Consider the following 24,540-nt stretch of genomic DNA (forward strand, 5'->3'; position numbering starts at 1 on the left):
TCTCCGCACCATTGGAGCGTGTTTGGTTGGGATCTGGTGCAGGGCCTTTTTTGGTTGTGGCACCCCAATTATTAAACCCTCCCTAGAGAGTTTTGGTTGACTCCTCTTCAGAGTTTAAGGAGGGTGGCAAAGACTTTCAGAATCCCATTGCCTATTTGATCTATCTTAAAATTGTAGGGGAGTGTTGTCATCTTTTCACCTTCCAAAATGGCATTGTAGGCTTTTAGAAGCGGCTCACTCTTGTTTTGCTCCTGTAGAGAGAAATGAAGGAGCCAGCTGCAACGTAGCTCTGGACACTAGATGCACATGTGAACAGTGCATGTGTGAACCTCGTGTACAGAGATATCAAGAAACCAGTGGCGATGCACCTCTGGGATCCAGGTGAAACCTTGTGTATGATGTGTGATATTACCCACTAGATTTCTGCTTTGCATATTAGGGCAGAAAATGGGGGAGGGAAGGGTGAGAAGTCTGAGCTCTTGTGTTGCTTGCTTTGTTCTTTTGCAAAAAGCAGGGGGGTGTTGATCTCTCTCTCTCTCTCTCTCCTGAATTTTCCACACTCCTATAATGGACTTTTGGAAGGCATGTCATCATATGTGAGCAGAGCAGCATTTTGTTTTCTTTCCCACTTCTTCTCTGCAGATTTCTTTTTTTTGGGGGGGGGGGCAGCATTGTAGATGCCAGGCTGAGAGTTCTTCTCCCTTACCTAAACTCTATACCAGGGATGGGGGGGAGTTGTTGCAGCTCAGATTTCAGAAAGGAAGGTTCACTGTTGATTTGCATAAAGTTTATGCAGATTGACAGCTTTGCATAATTTGCATAAAGCTTGCCCTACTCTTTCGTAATCAGGCTGGCCAGTTTCCCCACCCTGCCAGGCTCACCTGTCTCCCTTAATCCTCCCGGCTGCTAGTGGGAGTTGAATATCTGAGGTGGGATGCAGGTGGAGAAATTCAGTTCAGTTTTACTGTGAAAATTTCCTACTTTTCACTTTCCCAAAACAATAGGAGGACCAAAGCACAGTTCTCCTTCCAAAATCGCACTGCTTTGAACTTTGGAGTGTTCTTCAGCAAATATGTGCTAGGGGAAAGCAAGCATAAATATGCATTTATTAGTGAAAATAACATAAAAAATGAAAGGCTGGGGCAACCCAGTCATATGGCTGGGGTACACATGATAAATTATTATTATAATTATTATTATTATTACTTGCAAGAATGTGCATATCAGGAAAAATTGCATGCAGAAATTTGAGTACAGTATTAGGAGCGACAAATAGCTAAATGCTGCTGAATATTTTCAATGACCCTTTTAAAGAAGCAAAATGATGTGGAAATGTCCGTTCCAAGCCACAGGTAATGTACTCCTTGTCCAGATAGTTAAGTTTAACTTCCTTTTTGGTGTTGTGCTGGGTCAGCGGAGCCAATCCAAGGATCTCACTAGACCATCCAGATGGTTGCAATATGCATTGCTGGAAAAGGAAATCCATCACCGATAAAAAGGGCAAAAGAAGGCACAGAGCTGCATAAAATTAGCATGTGCTAATGTGTATATAGAGTTGCATACTTAGACATCATTACTATAATTTCAATAGAAATATAATCTCTCTTGCCATTGTTGGGAAGTCTGTGGCCAAGAGACCTGTGGACACATTCAGTCTGGTTCTAACCATGGATTGGCAACCCCAAAGCTTCTCCCCCTCTTCCTTTCAAGCATTTACCGGTACTCTTCACACCAAAGGGTTTAAAGGGATTAAGGTGGGCATAGCTCAGTGGGAGAGCATCTGATCTGCATGCAGAAGGTCCTACCTGAAGACATCTTCAGGTAGGTCTGGAAGAGGACACCTTCTGAAATCTTGGAGAGACACTGCCCATCAATGTAAAAGGTAAAGGACCCCTGGACAGTTAAGTCCAGTCAAAGGCGACTATGGGGTTGCAGCACTCATCTCACTTATAGACCAAGGGAGCGAGCGTTTGTCCACAGACAGTTTTCCAGGTCATATGGCCAGCATGACTAAACCGCTACTGGCGCACGGAGGACTGTGATGAGTGCCAGAGCTCACAGAAACACTGTTTACCTTCCTGCCGCAGCGGTACCTATTTATCTACTTGCACTGGCATGTTTTCAAACTGCTAGGTTGGCAGGAGCTGGGAGAGAGCAACGGGAGCTCACCCCATCACTGGGATTTGAACCACCCACCTTCCGATCCGCAAGCCCAAGAAGCTCAGTGGTTTAGATCAGAGCGCCACCCACAATCAGTGTAGATAATACTGAGCTAGATGGATTAATTGTTTGACTCGGTAGAAGGCATTTTCCTGTGTTCCCAACAGCAACAAATAGCCACAACAACTAAATGGAACCTGCATATACAGAGGAAGAACACCTCTGAACCCCAGGAACATAATTTCTTATTTCGTAGCTTCCATAGCCATCCAGCTCCAGACCTGAAGTTCCGATCTTGGGTGTGGCACCAACATCCCCTTTGTATTGATTACATGCTTCTCCAGAATAAGAAAAGCCCCAAATGGTTTGCCCAACACCTAGTAGGGAAGTCCAGCCCTACTAGATTTGACTGCATTTTGTAAAGAGAGCCTGGGAAACTGAAGTGCTGTGTGGATGTGACCTGGTTGGATGGGCACATGTGCTGGAGAGCGCAAAGAGTCTCGAATAATCCCAGATCCTTCTTCTGCCACTGAGTCTCCCTCTCCGGCTCCTTGGGCAAGTCATGCTACCTCCCAGCCTGCCCCACCCCTCTGGGCCTGAGTTTCTCTGTGTTCATACAGGTATCACGAGTGCTTATTCACACACCCCTCTTCTTTCTCCCATGCCTACTCAGACTAACATCCGCCTGCTCTCCCAGGACTGAAGTTGGGAGTATCATCCTGGTTCACTTTGGGGTCTTTGAAGAAGATCAAAAGCCTGCTTTGGGGGGCTGAGCAGTCAGTCAGGAGAAGCCTTCTTTTCCCTGCTTTCCAACGTGTCCAGGCATGAGCCAAGGCTCCCTTTTCCAAGAGGGAAAGAGGCCACCCCTGTTTCCAAAAAGCAGATGGGTGAGCTCCAGCACACTTCTTCCCCCTCCCCAGATCTTGCAAGGAGAGATCCTTCTTTGCAGCGTATCCCAAACAGAGTTTGAGGGGGGGGGGTGTGTGTGGTCGGAAGGGGGGGGAGTTGCCTGCTTTTCCAACCCGCACATAAACACACACACACCTCCATGCTCTCTCCTGCCACACCTCCCTTCTGCCAGTGCTGCAGGGACTCTGCCCAAGTGAGGTTACTAATATGCAAATTGCCTGCTTTGCATGGGCCTCCTGCCAGGTTCCTAGGATGTATTTGTGTGTGTGTGTTGTTTTTTAATAATAATATATATAAAAAAACCATGATCCCTGTTGCCCAAGATGACTAGTGTGAGGGGGTGCGGTCCCAGCAAGGCAATGTGCTCACCTGCCTCAGTGTGGCAAGAAGCATTGCTGAGCCAGAGGTGCTAGGAGCAGCAGCAGCAGCAGCAGCTGGCAAGAGAGGAGGAAGCAGCAGCAGCAAGGGGGGAACCTTGGCGGAGGGGGCAGAGGGAAGCTGGCAACCCCACGGGCCACCACTTTGGGCGGGGGCTGGCCAGGTTGCGGCAGGTACTTCTCAGCCGGCAGGATGGTGAATCTGGACCCGGGGCACGCAGGTAAGGGCCCTCCGGAGGCGAGGCGGAGAGGGAGCAGGATGGCTCGACTTGTTCTCTTGGAAAGGCTGGGGATGGAGGCTGGCTTCCAAGCTTTACCCTTGAGAAAGTCCCTCGGGGCACCTGGATCCGTCAGTTCCACCCCAAACAAGCTCCTGTTTGCTCTGATCTCTCACTGTTTTGATCTGCACATGCCTGTTTGTGTGTGAGAGAGGGGGGGGGAATGAGAACAGCAACTGGATTAGGTGAGGCTGGTGGGTTGTGCTGTTAGGAATCAGCTCCGGTGGGACAGGGAGGAGAGAGGGATCAGACTCAGTATGCTACCTTAGCCTACGCCAGGGAGACCCAGGAGCATCAGAATCTGACAGGCCCTGGAGCTGAGTGTGGCCATCGTGTCCTTTGACCCGAAGGCTCTCTCCCCATCCTTTCTGCTCTGAGGAATGCAGGGGCCGCTGCAGGCGGTAGACTCTGCAAGTTGATGTCTGCACATGCCCAGGAATACTCTCTCCTTCCAAGGCTGTGCTCAACTGGCACAGATTAAAAAAATACCGTAGTTCTGGAGCAAAACCTTGGCTCAGAGGCAGCAGCATGCAGTGTGATGATGGTTAGGAAGGCAGACAGAGAAACTTGTAGATTTAAACAGAGGCAGAAGCAGCTTTCCTTATGTCCACACACCCAGCTGGGTTGTTGTCTTTGGCAGCTTCTTGCTGTGTGTGGCTATAGATAAGGAAAGGAAGACTCGTCTTTTCTTCTTTTCTTTTCTTTTCTTTTCTTTCCTTTTGAGCTGATCTTTTTTAAGATACAGTTTTTTAAAGCTGATCCCAACCTCCCTGGCCTCCTGTGAAACATTTCATCTCAAATCCAGGAGAGCAGCTGCCATTCAGTGCAAACAGCACCGATCTAGGTGGGCCAATGGTCTGGTATGTGTTATGTAGCTTCCCTGTGTACCTAAACAAATTAAAAGCTGGAGGAAGACCTAGTTGAGGACTAGGCAATTCCCCCCCCCCCCCAGTCTAACCCAAGCTATGCTTTGAAGCCTGTGTTTGACAACTGAGAGAATACAAAGCATCAACAGAGCCCCTGAACCTGTGCTGAGTGCTTTCCCCCTTGTGACAAAGCAATCCATACCAGCTTCCCAGCCTCACAGAGGGAAACCACACACACCTGGAGTCAGGTGGTGGAGATGTTGTCTTTCTCACTTTTGAATTGAAGGATGGGGAACCAACCTTTGCTGACCTTCAGCTCCCAGATGTTTCAGACACCATGGGGTGTCACAATGCAAAATAAAAGGTGACACAATTTAGAAGTGGGCCAAGCTGATTCCTGGATTCCCAGCCCAGGGGGTATTCCTACCAATCTCACACTTTAGCCCTGCACATGTGGCACAGTTATCAGCTATCTCATTTCAGAGCTTCAGTGCCGTGTGATGCCAAATCCTCTTGACTGCACATTGTTCAAAGATCCGGGCATCTCCATACCGTTGCAGGCATGACATACATTTAATGTGCATTTGAAGCACATGGCTTTCTCCCCAGAGGATCCTGGAAACTGTAGTTTCCCTCTCACAGAGGATTCTTTGCAAGGTGGGAACATCATGTGCTTTAAACATCTGGTGCACATGTCGCTTAAGAGATATCAGGCATCTGCAGTTGGCTTCATAGCACAGCTGCTTGTGGGCAGCCAGTGGTTTCTCTTTTACACTGAATCCAAAATGGACATTCTCAACCTTGTTTGTCCATTCAGGACACTGACCTGCCGCAGGCTGCTTTTTTGCTGGCAGCACAAAGTCACGGACCTGAGCAGCAACATCCTGAGCAAAATTTTTGAGCGAAAGGCTAAGCATGATGCAACATGCGAGTTGGCCACAATAACATCTGCACCAGATTTCTCAATGTGCTTCACACAGGTCTTCCCAGGCACTACAACCAGTTCAGAACACAGCTGTGAGGCTGTTAGGAACACATTTCAGCCCTGCTTCCAGGCTTTCTGTTTATTTCCATTCCCAGTTTTAAAGGGCTGGGTTGGGCCTAGAAGCCCTAAACTGCAGCTGCATACCCTCTGACATTTCTCCGATGAAAACAGGGACATCCTAAGGAAAAGCGGGATATTCTGGAATCAAATCGGAAACCGGGACACTTTCTGTATATTTGGGACTGTCCCTGGAAAATAGGGGCACTTGGAAGGCCTGCAGCTGGGCAACTTCTAGTCCTTTAGATCGACTCCAGTTCCCATCATCCCTGACCATTAGCTATGGTGGCTGATGGGATTTGGAGGGGCAGAGGTTGTCCACTCCTCCTCTTAACAGATCATGGGAAGGACTGCATGAACCTGCCCATTAGGCGAGGTTTTTGTTTTAGTTCATCTTCTGATTCCCCCACCTTCCCAAGAGATGTGGGACAGCTACCACTGACTGGGCCTTATTTGTGGTGGCGTCACATCTCTAGAGCTCTGCCCCCATGTCTGTCTGCTAAAGCTGTTTTGTTTTAAAGCAAGGGAGAGGGAATTGCAGCCCTCTAGAGGTTGTTGGACTTCAGCTCATGGGAAAGACCGTTGCTCAGGGGTCGAGCGTCTGCTTTGCCTGCAGAAGGTCCCAGGTTCAATCCCCGGCATCTCCAGGTAGGGCTGGGAATATCCATGCCTGAAATCTTGGAGAGCCGTTGACAGTCAGTGCAGTACTGACCTAGATGGTCTGACTCGCTATAATGTAGCTTCCTATGTTCCGCATTTGAGTGTCCAAAGAACATCAAGAAGGTCACAGGTTCCCCATTCCTGACTTAAGGTCACCATTGAAATGTTTCATGTTTGGCTGTGGTTTTTATTGCATACTTATATGCCTACAGAGCCACTGGTTTGCAATAATAAAAATAATATTGTATAGCCTTTGCTAAAGTTTGTTTAGGCTTTCTTTAAGATGAACCCATAGCAACGAGTTGGTTAGAAAAGAAGGAATTCTAGGACTATCTCTGAATCAGCTGAGCTGTCAACACATTAGCGGTTCATGAATATATGTGTGTGTTTGTGTAACTCAGAAAGTACAACCTATTTTCCTATGCTCACGGGTAACTTTCTCTCAGTGAAGATTTCACTTGGCCATGGGCAGCACTCTGAGTTTTGCCTTGCCATGTTCAAAGGAAGGAAGGGCAACTAATTTAGAAACATGAGCTTAAGGATATGGCATGAAACTGGGAGCGTGCCAGTTGACTAGCATCCATAGAGTTTGGCAGGAAAGATATTAGCTATAAGAGCAGAAGACGAGCCTGCTGGATCAGGCCAATGGCCCACCTAGTACAGCATCCTGTTCTCACAGTGGCCAATCAGATGCCTGTGGGGAACCCTCAAGCAGGACCTGAGCACAACAGTACTCTCCCCTCCTGCAGTTCCCAGCAACCAGAATCCAGAACTCTGACAGTGGAGTTAGAACATAATCCCCAGGGTTAGTAGCCATTGATAGCTTTGTCCTCCATGAATGTGTCTTGTCCTCTTTGAAAGCCATGCAAGTTGGGGGGCCATCACTACATCTTGGGGGAGTGAATGCCCTATTTTAGCCATGTGCCGTATGATGAACTGCTATCTCTCTCATGAATCTTCTAAGCCTTATCACAAACACGGCAGCTGGCCCTTGTGGTGGAGGTGGAGAAGAAGGAGATGTGATCTTGGATATGTGAACATCAAAATCCTACGTGCTGGCAAACATTGCAGTGTTGTGTTTGTGAAAATCCTGCACAACTAAGCTTCCCACAGAATATTCGGCACTTGTTTATTTAGCCAAGCAACGTAATTTTCAAGATAGCAGTGAGCCCATTGACCACACAAGAGTATCACCAAAAAGGGGGGTGCTTTAGTTTTATAGCTTAGACATATCCATAGAATAATCCTTAGACAACTAGTATCATTTAGTGATTAAGTGGTTTAGTATTGATTAGCTGTGAAATCCCGAGTTTATTCCTGCCACAAGCATTGCCATGTGCTCTTGAGGAAGGCTTCTTGAGGAAGGTTTCTGCAGTTCTCTGTTAACTTGGTCCTGTTTCTCAACTGGAGCCAGTGCCTTAGGAAACCTCCATTCATCGGGGGATTTCTTTAAAAAGTAAATGAATCCCAATTAGGTACTGAATTCTGTGTGCCGGTTTAGTTTGCTACAGCTTTCATTCCCCTTATTTAGTTATTTTTTTATCTGTCCCATGAGATTTATATACCACTTAATCGGGGGGGGGGGGAGCCTGCATGTAAGGAAAAGAAAAATGCTCATAAAATTCAAAACTGAAAACTATCAGGCATGATTATATACATCAAATTATGAGGAATGGTTGAGGGAGTTGGGTATATTTTGCTTGGAGAAGACTGAGTGCTGATATGATAGCCATCTTCAAATATCTGAAGAATTGTCACATGGCGCAAGGTTGTTTTCTGGTGCTCCGGAGGAGAGGACCCAAACTAATGGGTTCAAATTACAAGAAAGGATATTCCATTTAAACATCAGGGGAAACTTTCTGGTGGTAAGAGCTACCCGATAGTGGAATGGACTATCTGGGAATGTGATGGCCTCTCCCTCACTCACTGAAAGTTTTTAAACAGAGCTTGAGTGGCTGTTTGTCAGGAGCTCTTTAGCATTTCAGAGGGTTGGACTAGGCAACACTTTGGGTGTCTTTCAACTCTTCAATTCTATGATTCTATGAAATTGTTGATTAAACTCAACTATTTAAGTAACAAGCATACATAATAAAAATGGTATGCCTGGTTAGGCTTTCCTAAAGAAAAAAGGATTTTAGGAAGCAAAACAAAGGCACTTGCCTAATATCAATAGGCAAGGAGTTCCAGGGAATTGATTGCTGCCACACTAATGGGTCGATTCCTTTACTTAATTCTTTCAGTGTTCTTGCAGCATGCTTTGAAAAAACAATGCAAAAAAGCTGGCTTTAATGTAATTTGTACACATAATTGCATAAAGATTCATTTTTGCCAAGTGTCCCCTAGTGTGCAGGAACTCATATGATAGTCAATGGAACGTCATACGAAAAGGTGCAACCACAATTGCATCAAGATAGCAGTCTCCCCCCTCCGTGCAGTGTTAGATCAATACAGAGTGAGATGGGGACCTGGAAACAACTTTGTAAGAGGATTAGGCACATTTATGGGGGATAAGGCTATGTTCTACGTGCTGTTGTGCTCAGGTTCTGCATTTGGGCTGTGTGAATAGGATGCTGGACTAGATGGGCCTTTGGTCTGCTCCTGCAGGGGCCTTACAAATATGAGTGGGAGAGGGCTGCTGCCTTCATGCCCTGCCTGTGAGTTTTCTGGAGCCATCTGTTTGGCTTCTGTGGGAAACAGAGGTTGCGGAATGGATGGGTCATTAGCAGGGTTTAGCAGCTATGTGGTTCTGGTGTTCTTCATTCAAAATGCTAAAAGGTACCTGCTCAAATCCAGCATTTGATTTTAGAAATTCTCTTTGATTATGGAGAAGCAGAGCACAGAGAGAGGCAAATTCCAAAGAAATCCACTTATCTTTGGGGCTATTTGACAAGCTACTGTCTCCCATGGTGAAAAGACACAAAGGCACAGAGTGGTGAATGAGTGGGACCTGCAACACAATTTTGCAGTGCAGAGTGCTAGTGTTTAGTATGCCTGCCAGTCAGCCAGCCAGCCCTGCCCTCCTCCAGGTCATTCCGTTCCATTTTCTCTCCCACTCAACATTTAGCCAGCATTCTGTGGCCGATGTACATGCTTGGGATGTTGTTTTTTTGGGAGGGGCCCTTCTCATCACACTGAAGGTTCCCCTCCCCTAAAAGATTTTTGTACTACTGCAACCCAGTTCTATGTGGATGTTTCTATTGGATCGGCACTCACACCTGAACATCGGAAATAAAGGGAATGATGGGCTTTCTGTTGTTGCCTGAAAAGCTACATTGGAATGTTTTTAAACAAAGTAAAAGAGATTGTTAGCAGAAAATTATCCGATTTTGAGGTTTTTGAGGGGTTTTCCAGCAGAAACAATACAAAGAGTTTGACCTCTCCGATATATGAGCTTTTCTTATATTCTGAAACATGCCTTATGGATAATTGAAAACAATTGTAGGAAGATTAACTGGAATTGGAGATTGAGGACTCTTCCTATGTGAATAGTGTGATTCAAACCACCATTTTGCTCTGCCTTGGTGAGAAACAAGTAACTCATGTTGAAGTGTTCTTTCACCATGCTTTTGGGCTAATGACTAACAATGCAGTAGGTAGCCAGAGAAACCATCAACAGCGCACAGAAATGACAGGAGAAAGCCACCTGCTAATTGGCAACATGAATATCTCACCTTACAGAACTTCAGTCCTTCAACTCTCTACTCATTTACCTGGGAGTAAATCCGATTGAACTTAGTGGGAGTGAGTAGACATGTGTGGGGTCAGTTGAGCCAGATTTGACAAAGTTGGTTGGGCATTTAATGTGTTCTGGGGATTGTCAGTAGTTTTGGTACACTTTCAGATGGGCCCTAAGAGACTGTGATGGAAAGCGTTGCAGGGGGTGAGGGAGTGTTGAACAGCCAGAGGTATTTCCATTTGCTGAAGAGGCAAGTCACTTTTGAGAGATTTTTCTATAAAATTCAAACTGAAATCCTGCTTTGGTCCTCTTTGGTGGGACAGGAGGCAACAGCAAAAATGTCAAAACCAGCCTCCTTCCCCATCTTCTGCTCTTTGGCTTGTAGCAAATCCTCTGGCTTGAAGGGGACACTCACTTTCGAGTTTTTTTATGTTAAACTGAAAGGTTGCTTGCCTCTTCTGCAGTGCAGGTAGCAGCAGGCTTTTTTTATTATTATTAAAAAAGCCTACTCGCTGCTCCTCTTTGGCTTTGCAGAATCACTTTGTCTTGCAGTCCAACTGAAGCAAGGTTGCTGTGTGGGAATGCTGATGGGCGAAACTTGCTCTGTGTGGTAATGAAACTGACTAGTCTGGCTTGGTTGTGCAAGACATTGAGGGCCAGCTCTTCCCTTTCAAAGGCACTGGAGTTGCCATAGGAAGAACTTGCATCTCACTTTCCGCTTGGGATTTCTCATGCAGTGACAGTGCCAGGAGGAATGGGCAGGAGAAGGAAAGGTCACCCTTCCCATCTCTGGCAAGCTGGGCCTGGTGTGTCAAGCCAGCAAACTCCTCTTGAGCCAGACCCACTTCCTAACCTACATTTCCAGCAGTTCAGTTGGCTTATAGCTTCAGGTCTGAAGGTGTTTACACAGTTGGAATTCCAGGGCGGTTGGCTAGTCTTGCTACACGTGATACCATCCTCCAGTTACCATAACGAGGCTGTTTGATGTTAGATCCAATTTAATTACATCGGGCAGGTTGGCAAGAGCTCCAGGCATATCCCGATCAGAGATCTGTTCTCTGTACCAGGGCCAGGCCAGGACTGAGAGCAGGTGTTCCTGGGCTGAATGTGCTCCAACTGGGGTTCCTGAAGTTGGCAATAGCTCTGATGTATTTAGCACAAGTCTCTGTAGCTCAGTTGATTAGAGCATGGTGCTGATAACGCCAAGGTGGCAAGTTCAATCCCCACATGGGACAGCTGCATATTCCTGCTTTGCAGGGGGTTGGTCTAGGAGCAAGAGGTAGCCTACAAGATTCTCCCCTTCCCCATTTTATCACCACAACAACCCTGTGAGGTAGGCTTAGGCTGAGAGGCGGTGAATGGCCCAGGATCGTGCAGTAAGTTTTGTGGCTGAAACAAAGAACTTCAGAAAAACAAATTAAAACATCAGAGGAACTCTTGTGATGGAAAGGCCTCCTGAAATAAGCTGGATTTAACCAGGTGCCTGAAACTCAGCAGTGCCAATGGCTGCCTGATTTCTAGTGGAAGGGAGTTCCACAGAGATAGACCCACAACTGAAGGCACAACTTCTTGTTTCAGTGATTGACTTGGGACATACTGCACCTACATTATCTACAGCTTTGTACACCAGTATAAGAGTCTTGAACCAGACCCAGTACCTGATGGAAAACCAGTGCTTTCAACCCCGGTGTCATGTTCTGGTGGTAGACAGTTCCCATCACCAGTCTAGCTGCAGCATTCAGTACCAGCTGAAGCTTCCAGGCCAGACCTAAGGGCAGCCCCACACAGAGTGCATTGCAGTAGTCCAGTCTTGAGGTTACGTTACAACTAGATGAGGAAGCTTCATGGCAAAGGTTAGATCTGCCAACCACCATTAATGGATAAATGAAACCTTCATGTCCAGAGAAAGTACAGTATAGGAAAATAGAAAGCTCCCTTGTACTGAGTTGAAACGTCAGTCCATCTAGCTCAATAGTGTCTACACTGACTGGCAGAAGCTCTCCAGTGCTTCAGGCAGGAGTCTCTCCCAGCTGTAACTGGCAATACGGGGGATTGAACCTGGGACGTTCTGGATACAAGGCAGAAATGCTACCCCTGAGCAGGAGATTTCAAGAGTATATGAGTGTTCTTTGGATCTGGATCTGACTGCCACCATATCGGTGTTCCCGGTGAATGCTTTGTGTACAAGTACCCAGAGCGCTGATGAGCCAGATACCAAATTCAGGGTTTATTCAATGATATTCATGCTGTTGAGGACTTGCCCCAGGAATCCATGAACTGGCACATGAACTCCATGCAGTGAGCTACCTAGGACTGCGTGTGTATGGTGAGGCCCCTCAGCCTTAGGACGGAAATAGTTGTATCTCTCTGTGTGTGACATCAGCCCCTGTGATTGGCAGGCAATATGAAGCCTTCGGATTGGGCAGAACTGGGATAAATACCTCCTTGGAGCCTAGCATCATGGCCATTGTTTGTCCACAGTGCAAGACCTTCTACCTATGCAGTTCAAGACCCTTGACTAGGGAGTCTGGTCTGGATAACTCCAGGCCCGGATCTGATACATACCCTCCAACATTTCTCCAATGAAAATAGGAATGTCCTAGGGAAAAGCAGGACATTCCGGGATCAAATCGGAAACTGGAAAATAGGGATGCTTGGAGGGCGGGGAGATATGGCTGCCCTTGAAGTCCTCTTGGCCTGCTAAACTGTTCCATGTGAGAAGGCATGAAAAAAGCATTGTCTTGCCCATCCCACAAGTACCGATTTTTAAAAGGGAGGAACTGTAGCTCAGGGATAGAGCATCTGCTTTGCATGCAGAAGGACTCGGTTCAATCCCCAGCATCTCTAGTTAGGGTTGAGAAAATAGGTCCTGTCTGAAACCCTGGAGAGCTGCTACCAGATGCTGTAGATAATACTGGGCTAGATGGACCAATGGTCCAAGTCAGTAAATGGGAGCTTCCTGTGTTCATCATTTTTAGCAAGATTTGAAGCTGCCACAAGTCACACTCTTCCGAGATGGAGCTTTGATACTTCTTTCAAGCTCCTTTGTCAACCCTTCTCATTTCCTAAACCTTCAGATTATCTTTTGTTATCCTTGGATTGGTTCTCTGCGGTCTTGTAACATGCGGGGGATATGAAAAAAGCTATGTCAATTATTTCCTTCTTGGTATGTTTGACGAGAACAATTACATATCACGGAGTTTTGCCTGATTCCGAGTGATGTCTCTTTAATGGAGAGCTCACCTGGCAAAACCGCAGAGAACAGGCACAGAGCGAGCGAGTGTTATAAATAGTGTTATTAACTGATGCAAATCACTTTCCTGTTCTCAAAAAAACCCAAAAACCCTCCAGGGAATTGGCTAGTGGAAGCTTATGCAAATTGTTTCTTACAAAAAAAAACACACAACAAAAACCCAGTACTCTTCCAGTTAGGATGCAAAGAGTTAAAGGTGCCCTTCCAAAGCTATCCAGGTTTATTTAAATGTGGGCTTCTTCTTTTCTGCACCTGGTTCTATACCCATTGAGAAGAAAATGTGGGACATACCTGTAGGTAAAGGTAAAGGACTCCTGGATGGTTAAGTCCAGTCAAAGGCAACTATGGGGTTGCGGCGTTCATCTCGCTTTCAGGCCAACGGAGCCAGCATTTGTCCACAGACAGCTTTCCGGGTCATGTGGCCAGCATGACTAAACTGCTTCTGGCACAACAGAACACCATGATGGAAAACCGGAGTGTACAGAAATGCTGTTTACCTTCCCATCACACCAGTACCTATTTATCTACTTGCACTGGTGTGTTTTCAAACTGCTAGGTTGGCAGGAGCTGGGACAGAGCAATGGGAGCTCACTCCGTCATGGGGATTGGAACTCCTGACCTTCCAATCAGCAAGCCCAAGAGGCTCAGTGGTTTAGACCACAGCACCACCCACTCCCAATATGTGGGACATAGGCTGCATTCACACAGCAGTTCATTCCCTGTCCCCGAAGTTTCCCTAACCATTAATTTTCGTGTTATAGTTGCGCTTTCACGTCATGTAAAAGCCACTTGCAGCAAAGTAATGGAATGTTCAGTACTCATTCCTGTGTTTTTAAATTGCATTTGCAGCTCCCTTAACCAGGAACATTGAGGGAATAAAGTGACAAAATCTGGGGTAATATGCAGGGTCTTGAAGTGCATTGGTGTTTTCATGGGGAAGCAGAAGCAGGCATGTGCAGAAAAGACAGAGGAGTAGTGATGTTGTTCAGTGACTTCTGTTACTGTGCTGCACCACCAGTGTGAATGAAATTTAGTACAGTGCACCAGTATATCAGTCAAAAAGCCACCGTTCCACAATGCAACAGGTACTGCAGAGTGAAAGGAATGTTAGAAAATGGGATAGAAACACCAGCATTATAATCATGAAAACAAATGCCACATTCCCCACATCTGAATGCGTCCATATTCTGTGATGGGTCGCAAGCCTCCAAATTCATACATGGTGAACTCTGGTAAATGAAGATCTGGAATCCAGGACCCTGGAGGCAGGAACAGTAATTTCCAGGGTAAATTGCTTAAAATCATAGCCATGAAAGAAAGACCAATGCCAAACTGAGTGGGGGCAAAATGGTCCATCTATTGGTCCATCTCAGTATTGTCTACACTGACTGGTAGCAGCTCTCCAGAGTTTCAGCCAAGTGTCTCCTCCAGCCTGTCCTGGAAATGCCAGTGATTGAACCTAAGGCCTTCTGCATTCAAAGCAGATGCTCTAATCACTGAGCTTTGGTCTGCTGAACGATTTGCAGTACCTTAGATATCAGCCGAATGCCTACATTAGAGAGAATCATGCTTCCTGGCTGTTAGGCTCAAGGCGCCATCATGGAGCAGTATTTTCCTCCTGGGGTTCCCCAGTCTCAAGAAGGAAAGCCCATCTGGAAAGGCCTGTTCCTGTTCTCCAGCCTTTGCCATCCATCTTGCCTGACCTATGATCAGGAAAATGAATGAAGGAGAAGTCTAAAAGATGAATGAAGGCACAGAAGATGAATGGAGAGGGGAGAGACACAGAAGGGAGGAAGGCACAGCATTGCCCAAGCTTATGAATATTCCTGAGGCTGGATGTGTAGGAACTGGGGATTCAAAAGCTTGGTGGTATATTATTATAATGACGCACTCAATGAAGAGGCACAGGTGTGGGGGGTGGGTTGTGCTCTGCTATTAAAACCAGCTTGCTTCACATTTTTAGATATCAAGATGAGTGGTGATGTGGCAGATTCCACAGATTCGCAGCATGAAGGCAGTCTCATAGAACCTGGTAAGACAGTTTCTCTTTTCCCAGTCCCCTGGGCTTTAGTTCCAGCTCAGGGCATTGGCAGATGGAGTTCAAAAGGAGGGCTGAATTGTGACAGCTTCCTCATAAACCTTCTCCCATAATATTCGGGGCCATTATCACTTTATTACACAGAAGCATGATGAAATGAGAGAGCAGGGCACATGTTTCTCAGTTCGTTAGAGGTGGTTTTGATCCCTGCAATGCCAGTTTAAAGATTCCAGTTGAGTCTTTCAGTGATATATGGCCCCCAACCAAACAGATGAACCAGACAAACCTCTCCTGTCTCCCGCTAAACCTTCCAGCTTGGGCCAAAGTCTCCATGCTGGCCCAGCTCAAAAGCAACCCATCCAGATGATTTGGCTGGTTGCAATATCACCATCTTAACCATCAGAAACCCAGGCAAGGTGAGGTCATCCTGTCATTCTAAAAGTGTGTTAATAAAGCCCAAACAAGAACAGGGACAAACATTTTGTGGGTTATTAAGGTCAAAGCAGTTTTCGTAATGCAGGGCTGTTTCCTTCCAGATGAATAAGTGCTGTTTTCAAAAGGCTTAGGGGGCCTCTGTCTTTTAACACTGAAAACCCACAAGCAGTGTCAGCCCCACAGCTGACTCACACAGAGAACACATCTCCAAGGAAGTATTCTGCTTCTGTTGTCGTCCAGTTTCTTGGTGATCTAGATTTGGTGAATGTTTATACCTCTAAGTATCACACCAGTCAAACGGAAAATCTTTCAAACTTGCGAAACATTTGCCTGCTCTATGTCCAAAGGTGAACTCTAGAACACTTAAGCTCGCACTGAAAATGTCACATCAAATTTTGTGCCTTTTTTTCAGTGTCGGGGCAAAACACAAAAGGTGTTTTTGTATCGCATGCTAAGTTTCTGCCAGGTCTAAATCTTAGCACAGGGTGGGGAACCATCTACTCCTGGGCTAGTATATTGGCCCACCGGACTTTTCTATGTCACCTGTGCCTTCCCTGAATTGGCACTTCCCATCCCAACTCTCTCTGTTTTTCTTTCTTAGATTTAGGTCCTACCTGCATTATACCTTTAAGGAAGTATCATACCACCTTAAACCGTCATAGCTTCCCCAAAGAATTCTGGGGGGTGCAGTTTGTTAAGGGTGTTTTTGAGAGTTATTAGGAGTCCCCTATTCACCTCACAGTACTACAATTCCCACAGCTCCCTAGGAAAAGGGATTGATTGCTAGTCCACTTCGAGAAATAGCTCTGTGAAGGGAATGGAGGTCTCTATTTCACATGATGATGACTACTCAGCAGCAAGTCCTTACTCCCAGGTTAAGTGTGTACACAGTTGCCATTGTTGTCCAGGTGTTCATGAATGAATATTGCTATCTGCCTTGAGGGCTCTGTGTGGATAGGAAGGGCAGGGGGCAGATTTTTATTTTTATTTTTTTTCTGTCAGTCACATTATCCTGCATCAGAATTAGCAAGACTTCATGGTCACATCATCATATTCAGTGCATGATCTCTAATTGGCACAGAGTGGGGGTATTCAGTCATTTTCCCCCTCACTCCAAGTTGGCACTGTTGGCCCTCAGTGAGATTGTCACGGCTATTTAGGACTGCAAGGAATGTGCTGTGCGGGAGTAAAGAAGGTGATACAAGGGAGGGTTTCAAGGGTTACACAATGTGTGTGTGTGTGTGTGTGTGTTCAAAAAATGTCAGTTTTGGTTTGCACATATGAACAATTTCCACCCACATGGCTGTAGTGTCCTCCTCATCCCACCCATGGGTGCCAGGGGATTTTCTGGCAACATCCGTGGTGAGGGCTGGGGAGGCACAGCAGGCTCTGCTCACCCTCTGTGTCCCGCTCCTCCTGGTACATGTGCGTGCCCATGTGCCCCAAGCACCAGCAAACCCTGCTATGCCACTGCTGGTGCAGAGCCTCGGGGGTGCCACAGGGGGCAGCACCACAATGTTTCAGAATGGAAGGCGAGAGGTGGGGGCACTGGATTTTGGCATCGCTGAAATCTGAGACACCAGGGTCTGCCACTGGGGCAATCTATTGCTACTAACCTTTATGGCTCAACTGTGCCTTCATGGTTGGACACAGTAATGGCTTCTGAATGCTATTTGCTGGAAACCACAGGAGGGGAGAGGGCTCTCAGGCTCAGGTCCTGCTTGTGGGTTTCCCACAGGCATCTGGTTGGCCGCTGCGAGAACAGGGTGATGGCTGAGATGGTAATGCAGCAGGCTCTTCTGAGGTTAAAACCTGAGGTTTTAACTGGCCAAGATGAGTAGCAGGGCTGTGCAGGAAAGGCAGGCTAGAGCTGAGGCCTGACAATACACTGCAGTCAAGGTTGTGTCCTGGCCTGAACTGTGTGCCACGAATCTACTCAAGGCACTGCAGGTTGGCCAATGGTGCGGCAGATGTTACTCCAAGCGCCCTGTTTATGCACACATCATCAAATGGGTTGAAAGCCCCAATTTAATTAAATCTCATGCCCCTGGACACACTTCTTGAGTCGCTGCCAAGCGTGTCTTTGAGCTAGCCACTTCCAGAGATATTTCAGCGAGAGGAAATAGAGCCAACAAGGTTTGTAAATGCCAATTTGACAGACTTTGCCCTCCAGGGTCTGGGAGGTGGTGGAGGTGTTGCACCCACCTAACTGGCTGTTAAATTGGTAAATATATATATATATATATATCCCAGCTTAGATTAGCCTTAGCTTGTAGTTTGCTGGTACATAGCCAAAGTCACTTTGCTTTTTAGAGTCGCAGATTTGCTTTTTGGAGTCACGCAGGGACTTGCTTTTTGGAGTTAGCTTCAATTAGGAGTAAACTGCTCCATCACACTTTATTTTTAAAATAGGAAGAACGGAGGAGGGAGATTGCAAATATGAAAAGGGGTTAAATTAAGTGTCTTCCACTAAGGTAAAAAAAACTGGTTCTTCTGTAGCGGTTAAGCAATATAAGCCATGCAGCCCTGATCTACTTTAACATCTTCTGTTTGAAGGTCCGATACAGGAGGAATTCTGTCTTCAAGGGGGAGGCAATGTGGGGGGAGAGATATATTGTATTTCAATTGAAATGAGAGTCATCTTTCTAAATTGGCATCTATATATCTAAATCAACACATGCAAATATTTTTGCAAATCTTCATTGTTATTATTTTTTTATGTACGGATCACCTTTTCCATATGCCTCAAGGCTATCTGCAGGGATCCCATTAAAAACAGCTCGAAATGGTTTTTGAAACAGTACAAAAACAACTTGGGGATAGCTTTAAAAGCAATGCAAAATTATTGCCCAAGGCAGAGACCTTTTCATCCAGGTCTCTCTTCTCTTCCGTTTTGTGATACTTTTTGTAATTTTTGGTGGTGTGTATGTGTTTGTAGGAAGGGAGGGATGAGAAGATTATAGTAGTTCTTTCTAAATTTGCATCCATACAAAATTTATGCAACTTGGTGTCTTCCCCCCCCCGCCCCCTCTTTTTGGGGTGATTCATTTTCTGGGCTTGGGCTATGTGTAAAGAGCCACTGTGGGGGGGGGGAGCTGTGAATTCAATATAATAATCATTCCCAAATTTGCACCTATGCCTATAAATTAGTCTGTGCAAATTTGTGCCCCTTTTCCTCCTCTTTTTAGCAATACCTTTTCCTTTTCTTCACTAGAGGTGTTTTTTCAAAAGCTCCACTTAATGGAAAGATCAGATGACTTCTGAAAAAAGCAGAAAGATAAAAGCAGGCCAATTTATTGGGTAGGGGAGCATGCCACACATTCCTGGTTTTAGTCCTTTGAAACAGACTCAGAGGCAGCTTCCATGAATCCCCATACTAAACGACCAAGCTAGGTGTAGGGTCTGGGGTGTAAAGATGGACTGTGCTCTGCAGGGCATGTGAAGAATGCAGTTCCCTTGTGAAATAACCATACCTGCTGGCTCCACTCATGGAGCTAAACTTCACGTTTGAAGCTTAGCATTCCCAAGAAGCTCACTCTGTTTCTCTTTCAACAAAATTAACTTATCCAGAGGATCAAAGGGCTAAGTTGAGGACCAGACATCGTTTTTATTGTGACTTCATCAACACTGGTATGCATGGTTCTACATGATCTTGCTTTCAAAACTGTTTGCAGCTGCAAGCATTTCAGGGCAGGCATCCTCCGTTTCCAACCAGTGCATGTCTCACAACTTCCAGTTGAAGTTTCGTAATTTTCCTGGAAACCTAAGAAGAGCCTGCTGGATCAGGCCAGTGGTGGATCAGGTCCAGCATCAAAGTGGCCAAGTAGATGCCTATGGGAAGCCTGCACTCAAGAATTGAACGCAACAGCACTCTGCCCACCTGTGATTCCCAACAACTGTTATTCAGAGGTGGATCATGGTCATCATAGCTAGTATCTCCTTGAATTTGGCAGGTCCTCATTTAGAGCCATCCAAGTTTATGGCCATCACTGCCTCCTGTAGGAGCGAATTCCATGATTTAACTACGAATGTGAAGAATTACTTTCTTTTCTCCAGTGGCTCCCCGTCTGTGGAATGCTCTCCCCAGGGAAGTTTGTCTGGCACCTTCATTATACATCTTTAGGTGCCAGGCAAAAAAACATGTTCATCTTTCACCAGGCCTTTTCCTGATTAATGTTCTACAGCCTTTCAAATGTGTTTGGGGGTGCAATTGTTTTGTTGTTTTTGTTTTCGCTGCTTCTTTGTGGTTTTTATCTTGTGTTCTTATCTTCTGGCCCGCCCTGAAATCTTTTGATGAAGGGCAATATATAAATCTAATAAATCTAATAACCCACAAGGAGCCTGGTTGCATGTTCATGAGTTTTAGTGTTGTGAAAGAGGGAGAGAGAGAGAGAGAGAGAGAGAGAGAGAGAGAGAGAGAGAGGGAAACCACTAACCACATTCATACCACAAATGTTCTGAGTAGTGACGTCAGCAGCAGTATTGCAACTTTTGTTGCGCTATAGTGCAAGAATACCACCCCCCACTCAAAAAGGCAATAATGCAGGAAGCATTGTAGAGCATCTAATAAAGCAGAATTATGTGGGACTCTTCTTGCATAAATCTGCCCCTAATGTACTAAGGCTGAATTCAACGCATGCTGCTGAATACACCCACAATAAACCCCCAGCTATCTGGAGGGACCCTTCCTGTTTGTAACTGAAATCCAGCCCCATGAGAGCCCCCTTTTACCACCTGGCTACCTCTTTTACCACCTTTGGACTACAACTCCCATCAGCCCCAGCTGCCTGGGTAGGCAGCAGGTTGGTGAAGACTGCCTTCGATAATGAGAGAAGGTTGGGAAATGAGCCAGTCCCTTGAAGCTTGCATCCAAAGCCTCTACTGCATGGGTCTCTGTGGTGGGATAGGGTGTATCGTGCTGTTTCTCCCCCCACTCCCACCCTTCTCTGGAAGGCAACATCAGGGAGTGGAGCTCCTGAGGTTGTTGCTTGTCTTCAGCTGTGCCCTGTTTCCCTGTGAACCTTGTACAGCCCAAAACCTGGTTTCCACAGGCCTGGGAAAGCAGGAATTAGGTCTCAGCTATTTCACCAATTGTTTTTATTGATACTGGAAAGAAAGATGGGGGATTGCTGTGCATTTTATTGCCTTTCCACTGAGAAGGACTACCCTGTATCCTGACAACCTCTTCTCTCCCCCTCCCTTCTCTCTCTCTCCCATCAACTGCCCCAGAAAAGCCAGGACATCCCACTTTTTCCCACAAGGGCATGGCAACAATTTTGGGCACCTTGCTCTTGTGCAATTTCAGGCCACAATCTCATGTTTGAGATTGTTTTTTCCAGATCTGCAATCTCACATAGAGCCCCAAAACACACCTTTTTTTGGCATGGTGTTCCCCAAAAGTGCTTTTTCAGGTGAACAATCTCATACAGCACCCCAAAACTCACATTTTGGGTAGTGTCCCCTTTGGGGAGACCCTGATCGCCAAGCCCCTCCCTATTGGATATGCCAAAAGCTAGTAGGCTGAGGATTCTGACTCTGTGGCAACCTTTGGTGCTATCTCCCTCTGATCAATCGCAACAACACAGTTCCTCACCAAGAGGAGTGTCTTCTCTTTGATATGGGATGTGATGCAGGGAGGGAGAGAGAAAGTCCTCTCTCTTTTTAGTTTAAACCAAAAACCAGGCAAGGAGGGAGCATTTCAAACACACCTGCCACAATAACGGAATGACTGCAGGGCATTGAGAACTTCTTCCCTCTCCGCCACTGGGCAGGTGGGGAGCTGTTGCAATATCCCCTAGAGCAGATTTGGGCAAATTTCAGCTGCTGGGCTTTTTCGGGAAAGTGCGCTTATGTTTGTGCTGCAGCTGATGGTAGTGAAACTCACTGGTACTGCCCAGCTCTTGACAGGCAGTGGTCCGTAGTATATTTTGCCTGGAAACAGAGGCCTAGTTCTCACTGATGTCAAGTAGTGCAGGTTGATCATTTTACACCAGGGTGTAATTACACCCATTTTTAAAAAAACGTCATAAGTATTTTAGCAGTGAGGATGTCAGGGACATCTTGTGGCCCTCTGATTCTTTCTGCCAGGCCCTCAGGACTCACCACAGGTCACACTGTATGCCAAATTCATGCCTCCTCTGTCCGTCTCTGGGCACCTATGTGTGGGCGTTTGCTAGCAATGTTCAGATATAATATTGTTCCAACCAAGCAGGGTTTGTGGGAATGTATGTTATTTATTACCAGGTACAGCCCCCATTTATGATCCTGGAAAATCACTGTCCTTATTTATTCTTCTTTGTCAGAGGTGTCTTGATAATATTTTAAAGCCAATTGCTACCATTGTCATTACGCAGGGCTCAACTCCCTCCTCAGGGGCCAACCAGATGCCCCAATGGGAAACCTACAAACAGAATATTCTCCTCCATTGTAGTTTCCAGCAAGTGATATTCAGAAGTATTACAGCCTTTGGTCAGGGCTTATTCCTGCTCTTTCCAGACAGTGGTCCGTGATTTTATGCTCCGTATCTGAGTGTGGGACGCGGGTGGCGCTGTGGGTTAAACCACAGAGCCTAGGACTTGCCGATCAGAAGGTCGGCGGTTCGAATCTCCATGACGGGGTGAGCTCCCGTTTCTCGATCCAAGCTCCTGCCAACCTAGCAGTTTGAAAGCACGTCAAAGTGCAAGTAGATAAATAGGTACCGCTCTGGCGGGAAGGCAAACGGCGTTTCCGTGCGCTGCTCTGGTTCGCCAGAAGCGGCTTAGTCATGCTGGCCACATGTCCTGGAAGCTGTACGCCGGCTCCCTCGGCCAATAAAGCGAGATGAGCGCCACAACTCCAGAGTCAGTCACAACTGGACCTAATGGTCAGGGGTCCCTTTACTTTTACCTTTATCCGAGTGTGGGGTGGGGGTTTGCCCCAAACTTTCCCCACAAAAACTCTTTCTTTAAAGATGAATTGGAGCAAACATCAATTCAGATTTTCTGCAGATTGACATTTGCTCCGATTGAACTTTAAAGAGCGGGTTTTCACAGGGAAAGCTCCAGAGCAAAAAATATAAATAAAAAAAGGATACTCAGACACAGAGTTTTAAATTGCGGACTGTGCTTAGAAAGTGCAAAGGAAAGGTCAGTACCACGGAGACGGAACATAGGCATATCCTCCATGATTTTGTTGGGTCTTCTTTTAAAGGCATCCAATTTGATTGCCGTCACGTCCTATAGATGTTGTGTCTTGTGTTGCCTTTGGTAAAAGTGCATGTACATTTGTGTACATTAACCCTAAGTCAGTATATAGTGGGCTTTTTATAGAGCTTATATATATATATATATATATATATATATATATATATATATATATTTGCTTTCGTAGATTTTCACGGGTACAGGAATGCAGGTTTTGGTGTCCTCGGGTGTCTTCCCGTGTAAAAGTTGGGGTGTCTAGGCGACGTTTCGACGAGGTCTCACTCGTCATCTTCAGGCTGGTGCTTTCGGCTTCTTGTTACTGGAACAGAGCGGGATCTCAATGTTTGAGTTCCTATAAATACTGTAGAGGGGGTGTGGTGTCTAGCCCAGAACATTGGAGGCTAGACACCACACCCCCTCTACAGTATTTATAGGAACTCAAACATTGAGATCCCGCTCTGTTCCAGTAACAAGAAGCCGAAAGCACCAGCCTGAAGATGACGAGTGAGACCTCGTCGAAACGTCGCCTAGACACCCCAACTTTTACACGGGAAGACACCCGAGGACACCAAAATATATATATATATATATATATAAAATCCATACCAAACAGTATTACAAAAGTAAATATAAACATAGATTACCCGCCTCCCCCCATGAACAGTGTTTCAGATTACATTTCTGTAAATCACAATGTATCAAGTAGTGTTAAAAATGTTTAGCATAATATTCACTCTGCTACAATGCATAATAATAATTTTTCATTTGCATTGCCCATTGTTTTCTATGACCAAAACAAATGACTCCATTCATTAGATCCACATTCACATGATTCTTAATTCACCTATCCTTTCTTCAGTTAATCCGGTCTTCCCTTTACAAAGACCAACCATTATATATATATATATATATATATATATATATATATATATATATATATATATAGCTGGGACATATAAACTAGATTCCTGGCTATTTATAAAATCAATAAACAAATCTCAGCCTGCCAAAAACTTATCTATCTTTCATTGCCCTTTCAAAACCTGTAGCTGCTGGGGTTTCATTTGGACTGTTTGACAAGACACCATAGGAAGACCATCTTTGCTTGTTTTATTGTATACCTAAAATGAAAAAAGAACAGGTGTCCTCCTGGTTTTACAACTGGTGTGATGCAGGCATTTTTCAGCATCGCTGAATACAGCATCTGGAAAGCAAAAAGCACAGCCTTCAGCAATGCATGTGTTGATTCTAGCATTTCACAGACAACACTGGGGAGATGCACTTGTAACATCTCATCCCAAGGATCACTACATAAGTTCTTCCTGGCATCCACAATCACGTCAAGAGTGCTTTGCAGCCAAAGGAATGCACACGGCAGATAGTAAAGGGATTATTGTCAAAGATAACACTCCATGGAGCAGTTGCAGCAACAGGGGACCACTCCCCCTCCACCAGCTTATGTACCTAGTGGAACATAAAGTCCTACATTGGCTCCCAGTATGTTTCCGAGCACAAATCAAAGTGTTGGTGCTGACCTTTAAAGGCCTAAACAGCCTCAGTCCAGAATATCTGAAGGAGCGTCTCCACCCCCATAGTTCTACCCAGACCCTGAGGTCCAGCACCGAGGGCCTTCTGGTGGTTCCCTCACTGCGAGAAGCCAAGTTA

The 24,540-nt window shown here is 45.8% G+C and overlaps 1 protein-coding gene across 2 annotated transcripts in view; it reads left to right on the forward strand.

Moving 5' to 3' along the window:
• Positions 1-3,468: 3,468 nt before the first annotated feature.
• The window catches only part of POU2F3 (POU class 2 homeobox 3), an 85,345-nt gene continuing 64,273 nt past the window's right edge, over positions 3,469-24,540 (forward strand). The window contains exons 1-2 of one of the 2 annotated variants that reach the window (XM_083714088.1): positions 3,469-3,667; positions 15,185-15,253. In XM_083714088.1, coding sequence (XP_083570214.1) covers positions 3,640-3,667; positions 15,185-15,253 — 97 coding nt within the window. In that variant the 5' untranslated portion in view covers positions 3,469-3,639. The remainder of the gene's footprint in view (positions 3,668-15,184; positions 15,254-24,540) is intronic. The other variant, XM_083714089.1, reaches the window with a different exon arrangement.

Source organism: Podarcis gaigeae, assembly GCF_964106915.1.
Source record: "Podarcis gaigeae genome assembly, chromosome: 15".
Classification (NCBI taxonomy): domain Eukaryota; kingdom Metazoa; phylum Chordata; class Lepidosauria; order Squamata; family Lacertidae; genus Podarcis; species Podarcis gaigeae.